The 13,585-nt window shown below is 32.3% G+C and overlaps 2 protein-coding genes and 1 non-coding gene across 6 annotated transcripts; 2 read left to right on the plus strand and 1 right to left on the minus strand.

The window, feature by feature from the left end:
- Nucleotides 1–516: 516 nt before the first annotated feature.
- TRNAS-GCU (transfer RNA serine (anticodon GCU)) lies at nucleotides 517–598 on the minus strand. Its single transcript has one exon. It is a non-coding gene; the product is annotated as a tRNA-Ser (tRNA).
- A 1,113-nt stretch (nucleotides 599–1,711) lies between these two features.
- mal (maroon-like) lies at nucleotides 1,712–6,354 on the plus strand. Its single transcript, XM_012367629.2, has 8 exons — nucleotides 1,712–1,851; nucleotides 2,359–2,515; nucleotides 2,588–3,244; nucleotides 3,309–4,291; nucleotides 4,371–4,565; nucleotides 5,081–5,298; nucleotides 5,370–5,532; nucleotides 5,805–6,354. The coding sequence occupies exons 1-8, from the start codon at nucleotides 1,767–1,769 to the stop codon at nucleotides 5,858–5,860; spliced, it is 2,514 nt and encodes an 837-aa protein (XP_012223052.2). The 5' UTR covers nucleotides 1,712–1,766; the 3' UTR covers nucleotides 5,861–6,354.
- Nucleotides 6,355–6,533: 179 nt separating this feature from the next.
- Nucleotides 6,534–12,353, plus strand: LOC105672590 (RAS oncogene family member Rab27). Of its 4 annotated transcripts, none has more exons than XM_067353639.1 (6): nucleotides 6,534–7,194; nucleotides 7,434–7,504; nucleotides 7,863–7,977; nucleotides 8,871–8,983; nucleotides 9,136–9,333; nucleotides 9,510–12,353. In XM_067353639.1, exons 1-5 carry the CDS (start codon nucleotides 7,051–7,053, stop codon nucleotides 9,317–9,319), a joined length of 627 nt encoding a protein of 208 aa, XP_067209740.1. In that variant the 5' UTR covers nucleotides 6,534–7,050; the 3' UTR covers nucleotides 9,320–9,333; nucleotides 9,510–12,353. The 4 variants fall into 4 exon arrangements, 3 of the variants coding, with proteins under 3 accessions (XP_067209740.1, XP_012223054.1, XP_012223053.1); XM_012367631.2 differs by having other exon boundaries at nucleotides 9,136–9,327; XR_001100849.2 differs by having other exon boundaries at nucleotides 6,535–7,194; nucleotides 9,136–9,648; nucleotides 9,755–12,353.
- The last annotated feature ends 1,232 nt before the right edge of the window (nucleotides 12,354–13,585 follow it).

The following is a 13,585-nucleotide window of genomic DNA, read 5'->3' on the forward strand; positions in this document are numbered from 1 at the left end:
ATAAAGAAACATATTTAGCAAATCTAAATATATATAATTTTTTAAATGGTTCTTTTCTTTTTTTTCTATTTTTTAAATGTTATTATATCTGAAATCATATTCAATAAATTAACAAGGTTATAATCCAGGTAGCAAAATGTTGGCAATGTTAGCAAATTTACTATCAATTTGCCAACATTGCTAATATTTTGCTTACCGGGAAAATCATAAAATAATTCATAAATGATTTTTCATGGACAAAATCTTTTCTGAGATTAATTTAACATAAATTTAGCAAATAATTTAAATACTTTTTTAAAATATAAACAAATAATGCAATTTTTGTATGAAATATGTAATTATCTTTAAATCTTCTCTCACTTGCAATAATCTTCTTACTTACATAATTTTATAACAAGTTTTTATTATTATGATTATAGAGTTTATATTGCAGATACAAATACAGATTTTATACAAAATTTAGTTTTTTTTAAATATTAAATAAAAATATTATACAAAAATAAAAAAAAAAAAGAACGACGAGGATGGGATTCGAACCCACGCGTGCAGAGCACATTGGATTAGCAGTCCAACGCCTTAACCACTCGGCCACCTCGTCACGCGTTATTTTACCTTCGAAATGTTATAATGGGCAATATTACCTTGCTTTCCCACTGAACTATAATCTTGAGAACTTTCACAAATTGCACAAGATTAAAAAAAACCTGCTAGTTGATTCAACAGATGTATTAATATTAGTTTGCAAGTGTGCAGTGTTTAGTGTAGAGAGTGCTAAAAGTAACTCCGAAATCAATAATTGATAACTGATTAAAGTGTCATATATATATTTATATCAAGCAAATTAATGAGAAAAATTATTTTTATTTTTATTTTTATTTTTATTTTACGTTAAATGTAAGTAATTTAATATAATTTATTAATGTAAATGCAATTTTATTAATCTTTACATATGCTAATTAATATTAGCAAAATTTTCAAAAATGGAAATTGATTCAAATACTTTTTTAATTATATAAAATACAATAACACTTGTAAATTTAACACATGTCTAACTGTTCAATTATTGATGATCGTTATCGCATATTTTTCTTACTGTAATTAATTATAATATATTATATTTGTGTCTAAGTACGAATATTGTATATGGAAAGTGTTTTATTAATGTAGAAAATGTATATCTAATGAATGATAGAGCATTTATGACGTTTTGTGTACATTTTGCTATTGAGCAAGTTGTAATGACATCAGCTCTTACATCATAATGTGATAACAAATCTCTTATCGGTTGTTTAATTTTAAATGTGCAATTGTTTGCGTAAAAATGTAAAACAAACATAAGAATAAGATTTAAGAATAACTAAAAATAAGAATTTTTTTATGTTGTTTATGTATCAAAAATTATCATATTGCACAGTCATGCTATGTAGATGATGCTTAGTTCATCTTGCACGGATGTTTCTGATTCATGTAATTCTTCTTCGTTATGTATGTATACGACGTATATATTAGCAATATCACGTTAATGTTATTGTACAAGTGGCGTGGAAGTCACGCGATTGCTTGTGACTATAAATTCCTTCTATAAAATTCTGTATGATTAATCCTCCTTGAGCGGTAGTGATGGTTGCAACTAGGCCGATTGAGTAATGGCTCGCGTCCAATACTCGTTTATTTTGTGGAGTGCATTAGCTCTAGATTCTAGAAGATCGGTGTAGAGTTCTAGTGTCGAAGTGAGGTCTGGTGAGAACTGATAAAAATTGATCAACATGGCAGAGATATGGTTGGATTTTACGCCGATATATGATGATGCTACTACAAAATGCTTTGAAAATGAATTCGCAAGACTTAAAAGTAAGTACTGTAAAGAGAGTTTCTGACAAAACTTTGTATCTTATAAGATATAACATACTGTGGATTAATAGTTTCTTACAACTTTTGCGTTTGTAATAGAAGTTTGTGCAATATACTATAGATTCATAATTGATAATAGACATAGTTACAAGGTCATATGTGATGACATCATTTTACGATTCGCTTTCGCAACAGACTATCATACAGAATGTTTCGAAACTACTAAATGTCTAGAGAATTTTGGTGATTTTTATGATAAACTACATTAACATTTGTACAGCAATATAAACTTCGATTAAATTTTGCAATTTTTTTTGTTATATTAAATATTTCTGTCATGGTAAAAAAAAAGTTAATTGGACTATTGAGTTAAAAAATTAATAATAAGAAAGATGGATCTAATAACGAAATATTATAATTGTAACTTAATGTAAAAAAAAAAACAGTCTAAATGAATACGCTGTGTGAACTACGCTGTTAGCCTTTTTACACGCGTGCTTATTTTAGGCGAGTGCTATGTGGATCATGCGGGTGCTACTCTGTATTCGGATACGCAGATCAGAAACGTCAGTGCTGATCTGCATGGCTCTCTTTATGCTAATCCGCACTCTGTCGGTATCGCGAGTTCATCGACACAGGATATTATCGAGCGCACGAGATACCGGTGAGAGAGATTGTATTAAGCCAATAAGCGTGCGTGCAATAATGAATTTAATTGACTCAAATCGCTTTTCAGGGTTTTGAGTCACTTCAACACGACACCCGATGAATACAGCGTTATCTTTACATCAGGCGCCACAGCGAGTCTAAAGATAATCGCAGAATGCTTTCGTTTTAAAGCGAATGAGAACAACGAGACAACTTCGGGGAATTTTGTTTATCTGCAAGATAATCATACGTCAGTCCTCGGGATGCGAGATGTAGTCGCCGGTAGAGGCGCCGAGGTCATTTGCCTCGGGCACGATCAGGCGTTTCAGCTTTTCAGCCAGCATTCGACCTCTCGCGATCCCGATGAAAGACAAAGCGGCAATTCTCTCTTCGTGTATTCCGCGCAATGCAATTTCTCTGGATTGAAATATCCCCTGAAATGGATCAGAGATGTGCATACTGGAGCACTCTCTTCTGTCGTTAATAAACCATCGACTAGATGGTATGTTCTGTTGGACGCAGCTGGCTTCGTACCAACGAATAACTTGGATTTATCTATTTTCAAACCAGACTTTGTGTGTCTATCTTTCTATAAAATGTTCGGCTATCCCACTGGTATTGGCGCCCTGCTGGTTAAGAATTCCAGTTCGGATATCCTGCGGAAGGTTTATTACGGCGGCGGTACCGTGGATGTCGCCCTTAGCTCTGAAATGTTTCACAAAAAACGTCAAGTGTTGCATCAAAGGTAAATAAGCGATAATTAGATCCTAAAATAAATGCATTATCCAAAATCATCTTGATTTGCACAGGTTCGAAGATGGGACCGTGCCGTTTCTATCTATCGCATCGTTGCAATACGGCTTTGAAATATTCTCAAAACTTACCGTAGATCAAATCTCAAGGCACGTTTTTTCTCTCGCCAAAATTCTGTATCATTCCTTGCTAATGTTACACCACTGTAACGGTAAACCAGTTGTGAAGTTGTACGCTGATTCCGATTATGAGGATCGCAGCTCACAAGGAGGCATCGTTACATTTAATCTCATTCGATCCAATGGTGAATACGTGGGATACATGGAAGTCCTTAACATGGCAGCATTATTCAAGATACATCTCAGAACAGGATGCTTTTGTAATCCTGGCGCATGCCAGAGGCATTTATCCCTCTCAAGTGAAGAAATTCTTCAAAACTATGAGGCGGGATACACGTGCGGCGGTGCCGCGGATTTAATAAACGGGAGACCTACTGGAGCAGTGAGGATCTCTTTTGGATATATGTCTACAATTAAAGATGTCCAAACAGTCTTACTTATGATTGCGAAGTGTTTCATCGACGAGCCGTGTATCAGAAAACTTCCGCAATGGTGGGAAGATCATAAAGTAAAAGTTCGTAAAAAGTACAAGCACTTTTACAATTCTAACATTCTGGAATATCCAGTTCTGCGTATTACAAATAACGAAAAAGATATTATAAGCAATAATTTGCGAAACAATTTTCATAATAATAGCGAAAACCCCGATCGTGTCACAAATTCTATAAATGCTGACAAAATAATTACATCGGAAAATAAATGCACTGTGCAACGCTTATTTATATATCCTATCAAATCGTGTGGCGCATATGAGATTACAGATTCGTGGAATTTGAATTCTAAGGGTCTAGAATATGACAGAGAATGGATGATAATGACATCCTCTGGCACATGTTTAACACAAAAACATTATGTAAATTTATGTTTGGTGAAGCCTATTATTTTTATAAAGGAAAAAATTATGAAATTAACATATCCAGGTAAGAATGATTAAGTGTTATAAATGTAATATAATATGATGTAGACATTTTTAGTCTAAACAATAGTAAATCGTTTTAGGAATGCCAACCATTGAAATACCTTTAGAAAATATTTCTAAAAAGTCAATGGAACATCCTGTATGTCAAAGTAGAGTATGCGAAAGTAGAGTACAAGGTATTGATTGTGGATCAGAAGTTTCTGAATGGTTGAGTTTAGCATTGGGCAAGCCAAATCTCAGATTAATTCGACAAAGTCATGAAAGACAAAAGAAAGGTACAATAAAAATAATTAATCAATAAACAATTTAAATATAAGGCTTATAAGAGCATGAGCTAGTTATTGTTGCTCTTTATTAATACATTCGATTAAAAAGTGTACGAACGTTTCGACCTATGGCCATCATCAATGTACAATAAAAAATAAAATATAAAATAAACGCTGTTATCGCATGAGATTAACGCGACAAAAAAGCCGATATTAAGTTGCGCTCGGTTTTTTTCGTTAATTTCATGCGATAACAGCGTTTATTTTATATTTTATTTTTTATTGTACACTGATGATGGCCATAGCCCATAGGCCAAAACGTTTGTACACTTTTTAATCGAATGTATTAATAAAGAGCAACAATCACTAGCATCATGCTCTTATAAGCCTTATATTAAAATTGTTTATTGATTAATAATTTAGAGCTGAGAATATAATCTCATTGTAATTTGTATTTTAAAAATAATTAAGTTACCGTTTCATTAAAATTATAGTTACTAATAGAATTTATTTTCTTTTTGCAGGATTAAATGAGGCAAAATTATCATTTTCTAGTCAAGCACAGTATTTAATAATAAATAAAACAAGCGTGTCATGGCTTGTCGATGAAGTATCTGATGATTTAGATTTTGAAAAAGATACAGCTATACATCGATTCAGAGGAAACATTATTATAAAGGGTTGTAATGCCTTTGATGAAATGCAATGGCAACAGATTCGTATCGGAAATAATAATTTTAAGGTATACATTTTTATATTAATCAAACTATTGTCTAATATATGTTACTATATGTCTAATATATTTAATGGTAGGTAAATGGCCCCTGTACAAGGTGTCAAATGATATGCATCGATCAAACAACTGGGAAAAAGACCATTGAGCCATTAAGAACATTAGCGGAAAAATTTCATGGAAAGTTGAGATTTGGAGTTTACTTGACTAGATTGGAGAGCACACAAAGTGTACTTAAGATTGGTGATTGCATTTATTATTCCTGAGTAAATAATCTCTAAATGAGTGACTAATTAAATACACGTTGAAATTTTTACCATAAACAAGCAACAAATCTGACATGTTCTATGAAGTACTTAGTAGACCATATACACTTATAGTAAATAGTCAAGTTCATTTTTATACAAGAAATATTGATAAAATGAATCATACCTGATTTATAATAAAACGTGCTTACAACAAAACGCAATCCACAGCTTGTTGTTGGTCAATTTTTCTTATCGGTTTTCCTGCAGATACATCTTTGACCATATCCGCAACTGCAGCGAAATCAGGAAAGGCTAGAGTTTGAAGCTTTGAGTATACCTGTTCATCATTGACATCCACCTCAAAAGATCCTAAAAAATAACAGCTGTAAGACTTTCATTTGTTCCATATTCATATGCCATATTTGCAGACTTACCTCGCCTTCCCGCTGTACCAGTAACAGTGGCATCGGGAACATTTTTCTTAATTTCCTCTGCCAGCTGAAGGAATTGTTTCTTGTGTCCACATGAGCCACTTCAAAGTTATAGCAATTTGTTATTATATAAATCTAACTAATAGAAAATCTTGCTATACAATTGTATACTTACCAATATTCAACATTAACTTTTATATCTGTGTCTTCTGGCATTTTATCATATTTTAAATTGTAGGCAATTATTATATCCAATTCAGTGTATCTTTCGTTCGATTATTTAGTCCATTCATCCATAAATAGCACTTTAGTGTGATCTAACCTAATCTCTGCTCACAAACGAGAACCTGTAATAAAAGTAATAATTATACTTTAATATCGATATACATCATTCTTGTTTTTATATTTTGTTGATGTATGCATCATCGGAACATTATTAAAACATTATCGCAAATATAAAGTACACTATACTATAAATAGTGCACTTGTTATTCAATATTATTTTGTGTATATTGTTGAAACAAACAGAAAAATTGAAAGATACAGCCAATTTGTCGATCGGAGGAATATTACTTTGTGTATTGAGAAAGATATCCTTTTGCATTCCGTCGCGTGGTTTCGAATTTTTATCGCAGCGATTGTGGTAGCTCTGCAGTTGCCAGCGCCATTTTTCGCGAACAGCTGTTCATCAGCTGTCACCGCTGGTCGTCGGAGCTCGTTACGCAGCGGTGCGCCAGTTTGTCACGCATACGCACGTCAAATTCCCTGCGAAGACGCGAGCGTAATTGCGTTACGCTTACAACGCGAGATCTTCAGACGATAATCGGCCGACCTGTTGTAGTTCAGTAGTGTTTCCGCGTTATGGGGGCACGGATCTTTTGAAAAGTGGCACACGTAGGCAACAGGTGTCCATGTTGAATGCCACACACGCGTGACAGTCGCGACGACGCTTAACGGTGCGCAGCTGTGATATAATATAATCATCGCCCTGATAGAAAAGTTGTGTATTTCTCACGTTGACAAGTGGATTGACTCAAGGCATAAGGACTTGCTAGATCTTTGTGTTGTGGACCTTCATCAAAATGAATTACGATTATCTGATAAAGTTGCTGGCGCTTGGAAACTCCGGAGTTGGCAAAACGAGTTTCCTCTGTCAGTACACTGACGGCACTTTTAACTCTCGCTTCGTGTCTACTGTTGGGATTGATTTCAAGGAGAAGCGAGTGGTAAGAAAACAAGTAACGTAACTTGTATGGTAGCATGTGTCACTTGGAGCCTGTTTATTTTTGTAAGTAAGCTTCTTAAAGACAGCATTGTAATAATACAGGCTTCAAGTAATTAATGCGGCCATGCGAGTGAAAGTATAAATATTGCACATGTGTTACGCATACACATGAAGTATGATATAAGAGTTACGATAGCTTCTGCATTGACATTTGTGAGTAAAAGCCAATTGTTGTTGCAGGTTTATCGGACAGAGAATGGCAGAAGCCAACGAGTACATTTACAGCTTTGGGACACAGCTGGCCAAGAGCGGTAAGTATATTAGATTAAAGATACATGTAGTTTTTAGACAATAGTCAACACGTGTTTCTTGCATTCTTTGGCAAGTTAGCATTGAAGTTTAGCAAACATGTGATACTATGCTGTAATTATATTTTTCATATGCATAACATTTAAATAATAACTCAACTACATTGCTGCGGAAGTTTGCATATGCCAAAGTACACAATACTGTTGCAACACTGGAAGATTTGAATATAAATATGTATAATCTAAGCTATATATAGATATCTCTTAACATGTGTGATGCTGCATCCTGCATGTGCAAATAGAGACTTAAGATTCCCAATCTAACATTTCACACAAGTAGCTTAACATTATTAATATCTAGGTTCAGAAGTCTAACTACAGCCTTTTATCGGGATTCCATGGGTTTCCTACTAATTTTTGATCTGACCAATGAGTTGTCGTTTCTTGAAGTAAGAGACTGGCTGGAGCAGCTTAGGGTACTCATCATTTATTAACATTATTGTAAATATCACGCAAGATTAGAGAGATCATTCTAATCGAACGATTCTTTGAGTTAATTTACTTCTTTTATTTTTTTTATTGTCATTAGCTGCTAATATTTTCATGTCATTAACATGTTTGAATTATCACTTTAATTATACTGTTATCTGATGTGCATGACATTGGAAATAGAGTGAAGCATGTGGAATACTAATAAACTAGAGTGCTACAACTACACCACAATAATTACTCAAAATTTAGCCAATTATTTAGCTATTTAAATGAATTCAGTATTGATTGTTATGGTATTTGTTGTGTAGAATAAAATGCTTGTACACAAAAATTGCTAAATTTTTTTAATTTTAGCATAGTTTGACAAAATTGAACAGACTGCATTATTTTGCATTTTATTTGCTTTAACTCATTTAATACAATAATAGTTTTGTATTGCTATAATTATATAAATATGATTACAGTGATTTATATAATATAGAAGAATTAAGATACACTTGAAAAATTGTGTAAAAAGATTGCTACTTCTTTCATGCGTTATTTTGCATATATTAAATAATCAACAAAGTGCGGTTTTGCTGATGATATAGTCTTCACAAAAAACCGCACAAACTTTGATACGTACTTTTTTATACTTTATGACTCAAGCTGTCGTTCGATTTGACAATTAAAGATTTAAATAATGAAAGTAGTGTCAGAGTAAATATTCAAGAAATTTAATTTCATGGAAATTTGTCTTTAATTTAAAAATTAAATTCCTAAATTTGAAGATTGTATAATTTAGTGATAAATTTCTTATTTTGCACAAAATAATCAAATGTGGAATTTTCTCTTCATTGAATTAACATATCATATTTACATGTATATATACATGTAGACCCACGCGTATTGCGATGATCCAGACATAGTTCTCTGTGGCAATAAATCTGATCTTGAGGCCAAACGCGTCATCAGCGAACATAAAGCGCGAGATCTTGCCGAAAGACATGGGTAAGTCAAACAAAAAAAAAAAAAAAAAAAAAATAGCGCGTGTAAAATAAAACATGTGTAATGTAATTTAAAAAAATTTTTTGTCGAGCTTCTCCGAGTGTCATATTCTTTTTTTTTTAAATAGTTGCTTAAATGAAAATTTATCTTTTCAGCTTGGTTTATCTGGAGACGAGTGCCGCAACTGGGCAAAATGTCGAGCGCGCGGTGGAAATATTATTAGACCGCGTAATGCGCAGGATGGAGGCTATGGTAGACAAGTCGCTGTTACCACATCAAAAAGTTTTAAGATGCCACGAGCGCGACACTCCGCCGCCCAGTAGTTTCTGCTATTGCTGACAGTGCCGGTACATGTAGTTATCTAACTACTCTGTCTGTCGAAATAAAAGAAAAGAGAATATTGCGGAATTGGCATTTTTTTTATTTGCCAATTTCGCCATAAACTCTTTTCAATTAGCATGTTCGTTGCAATCAAAACATTAGAAATTTTATTAATTTTTTTATATTCATTTGTTACATTTTGCAACAGAAAGTACAATTGATATCAATTTGGTAAGAATTGACAAAGTCGGCGAAAAACTTGTGGATAAAAATAATTCAAAGAACTGTTTAACTGATGGACTATAATCGACATTGCTATTATGCGAATCTCATTATGCGTCATATTCGTAAGTATAGTAATTAATAATTTTCATTTATACTAGGTTTTTCATTTTTTGTTTTTATTCAATATTTTGCAAAATTAGTGCAAATGCATTTTCATTTTTTTGTCAGCATTCGATTCTGCAGTGCGCATATATTATTATCGTAACGAACATGTTAAGAAACTTGTCGATAAATTTATTTCTATAAAATGGCTATCCTGTGTCACGGGAGAACGTATATATTGACAATGATAAAGATTTCTTGTTATTCTGCACCTAACTAAATGTCTTCCATTGTCGTTTATTATTGAGTGAAAGCATTCCTTGCATTCAGCGAATCTACTAATGAACTCTCGATTGATGTATTTATACAACAATTGGACTTTGTCTTCTACGGACAATTCTACGGACTATTTCCGGGACCTTTAATGAGTTTTGTACATACTCTGCTCTATAAATATTTTATAAAATTCTTTTTATATCGCTCTCGGTTGCTTGTTCACGAATGACAAAGTTAATAGTATTTAGACGTCATTTAACTAAAAGTGTCTTTCATCTTGCGATAACGCTGACCTTTTCTATCACTATTATCATACGCACAAGGTGTTCAACAAGTCAATCTTTTCTTACTCGTCAAAAGTGTGATATGCGATTGACTTGTCGCAGTAAAAGTTTTGGAAATTAAATGCGATTCACTTTCGACTGTGTGTGTATATTTTTGATGTTATTACTGATCAAAGTTGACATATTTAATAATAAATGAATAACGGGCGTAATTAAAATCATATAATGCGCATATCTCGATGAACTAATCTCTTGTGATATTTATATCATATTGAATAAAACTATAAATTATTGTATTGTGATTACTCATTAATGCCTCAATTATCGAATAAATGCTACAGATGTTAAAGAGAAATAATAATGTATTTAATAAATAATTGCTCATAAGCGCATATACAGATATTAATTGTAATGATCATGAAACATGTATTTTCCTCTTTTGCGTTTCTAAGTCTACGGTACGTTCTAAACATATCGCAACTAGTAATAATAATAATTTATTATAACAAAAGAAGATAACATCGTGACACAAATGTCACGAATAAGAATCTATAAAATTTTTGAAAATAAAGGGAATATTTTCTAATTTTTAAAAATTAAAAATTAGAAATGCATTAAATCTCTTGACAGTGCAACTAGGAAAATCTTTCTTCTTCATTTTAATCGGATTTCAACTTAATATTAACCAACTTAAAATTTCACTATAAAGAAATTAATCATGTTGAAAATTAGGAGTTAGCAACAAATGATAGTCTTTCACATAGTATTCGCACAAAAAGTATTGTGATTAAGTTTTTAAAATTTAAAAAGACATTTGATGGTTTTATGAAAATTTATTGAATAAATATTAAAAATTTTGCACTTTTATTATGTCGTTAATTATGATTCTGAAATATTGTGCGAGGTGAGATGCTGAGAGCGTAAATAAGCAGGTAAGCTTATAGAATTATGTATACTATGGAGAGAGTGTAATCAATCTTAACTGCAGTTTATACGGAACTTCCACTCATCTCGCTGTCTTGGGATATATTAATGCTAAATTGAGCAAAATAATTGAAAATTATAAACATGATACAAATAATTTTATTAATGAATAATACCGTTGTAATTTTATGGAATTTATTCGTTGATCTTTTATATATTATTTATAATATTACATCTAAGCAAGTAATCAAAGTATCAATATAAATAAATTGTCTAATAAATAACTTAACCAATTCATAGCCTAAATCAATGATATATTTTTTGATGTAAAATAATAAAATAACTACGACAAAATTGTATTCATTTATATCATGCGACTGAAATGTTATCAACGTTATTAATATTACAGCAAAAGTAATTTTAGATCGTGCGAGTTCGTCGACGTTATTCGTAATGGAAGTCAAAATGAATGCAAAGTGTACTGTCTGAGTAATGAAAACTCCGGAAAATATCTCTAGTAATGGGGGATGAAACTTCATTGTTTCATCAATGAGAAACGAGAAGTTGTAAAGTACACTGAAAGAGATTAAAGTTTGTAGAGAAACTTGCTTCATTGCTCGTTTATTAGTCTATTATTTACACATATGGATTGTTTATAAACGAAACTTGGAATACTATCTTTATGTTTTCGTTATGTAAAAGTTAGTAATAATTTTTCACTTCAATCAGCAGTCATCAATTTGAGTCATAACATTTTTCAATAAAAATCTTCATGATAGAATAGATAATAAAGAATTGTGAGGCATCATAACAAAAAAAGAAAACATAAATAGAAAAATAAATTAACAAGTATACTAGATAACAGATTCTCAAAAAAGTGTAAAAGTGCGATCTGAAGTAGGACCAATATCACTGAATGTTAAATATATTTCTAATTTATATCACAAGCGCGTTAAAAATTGTTGCAAGTTACAATTGTTGTATTGTATGACAATTATGTCTTGTCTGTCAGAGAAATATAGATGATACAAAATTTAATATTAAGATAAATTAAGAACCCAGATAGCCAAATGTTAGCAATATTGCTAGCTTGACGGAAAATTTGCTAACATTTTGCTTACTGGGAATATCAACGAGTATTTATTCATGTTTTGAAGAGTTTCCACATAATTGTTGAATAAAAAAAAATGTTGTAAAATTATGTACACGAATTGATTGAATAAAAATGGTCGATATTAAAATTGTTGTATTTCACACATTTTGCAACCCCGATTAATATTGTTGAATCGTCCCAGCTTTCTTTGTAATTAGCTACAGAATGCACGCCCATTACTATTCTCCGTTGTGTAGCACGAATTTTCAAGATACACAGAGATATCCTAGCTACCAGCGCGAGAGAAATTATTAGAATGCTAACTTAGGAAACTCGCATATAATTTATAGCACTAGAAGAGAGCGCAAGCGGAAGTTGAAGTGCCACAATACCGTATTATGTACTTAAGAAACCATCCCGGAGTTACTAAATTGAGTTGTTCATGCGATAATCTGTATAATTAAGTGAATAGCTACACACATTATAATAGTTGTAGGGATCTATTTTGTTTGTTTACGAGACGTAAATATATTATATTTTATTTTTTCAATGAGAATAAAATATAACATATGGTGCAGTATGTGAGCCATTTTAGAATAAATAAAAATTTATGATGTATATAGAGGCGTTTTAAAGTTGCATATTAATCCTCTAGTGCATTCAAATTTTAGTTTATTTAAAAATTTTACATCACAAATTTAGAATGGTAAAGTTTTCGAAGTTTTTGGTATCGTTCATATATAACGTAGTATGCTAAATAAAGGGCGTAAAAATAAAATAAAAATCTCAGCGAGTTAGTATTTGCGCGCAGAATTATTTTCAACAAGTTTAATTTTCTAAAGTATAATGGAGAAGTTAATATTGAATAGTAAAACGGATAAGAAGCAAACGATGTGACGACAATTCTTGCAGTAACTTCTAGAAAATTAATTATCTTTTGCAAAGAGAGTTAAGGAATTACCAAAACCCGTTTAGTCAATGTGTGAAAATTAATTTGCAGATGCAAGCCATTAAGTGTATATTGAACGCCCTAGTTCGTGCGCGAAATTTCAGCGTAACTTATCGCTGCAGGTAAATAAAGCTGGCGCAAATTTATCAAGCAACCGGTATTAATGGTAGACTATTTATCGAATCGCGGCCACTTCGTTGCTCGGACCGTAATCTTCCTTTCTTACTTTGCTCATTCTCTTGATCCTCTCTCTTCCCCCTCCCTCTCTCTCTTTCTATCCTCCTTTCTCAGTGCTTCTCAAGGTGAGAGTAAGTTTTCGCGAAGTCTCGGCGACGAGCGTAACTTCTGACCGGAAGTTTCACCGTGCTATCTACCTGAATTCCCCTCGCTGGCTTGTTCGCCAGAGACGCGGCGGCTATAGCTACTAGCTC

This window comes from Linepithema humile, chromosome 4, assembly GCF_040581485.1.
Source record: "Linepithema humile isolate Giens D197 chromosome 4, Lhum_UNIL_v1.0, whole genome shotgun sequence".
Classification (NCBI taxonomy): Eukaryota; Metazoa; Arthropoda; class Insecta; order Hymenoptera; family Formicidae; genus Linepithema; species Linepithema humile.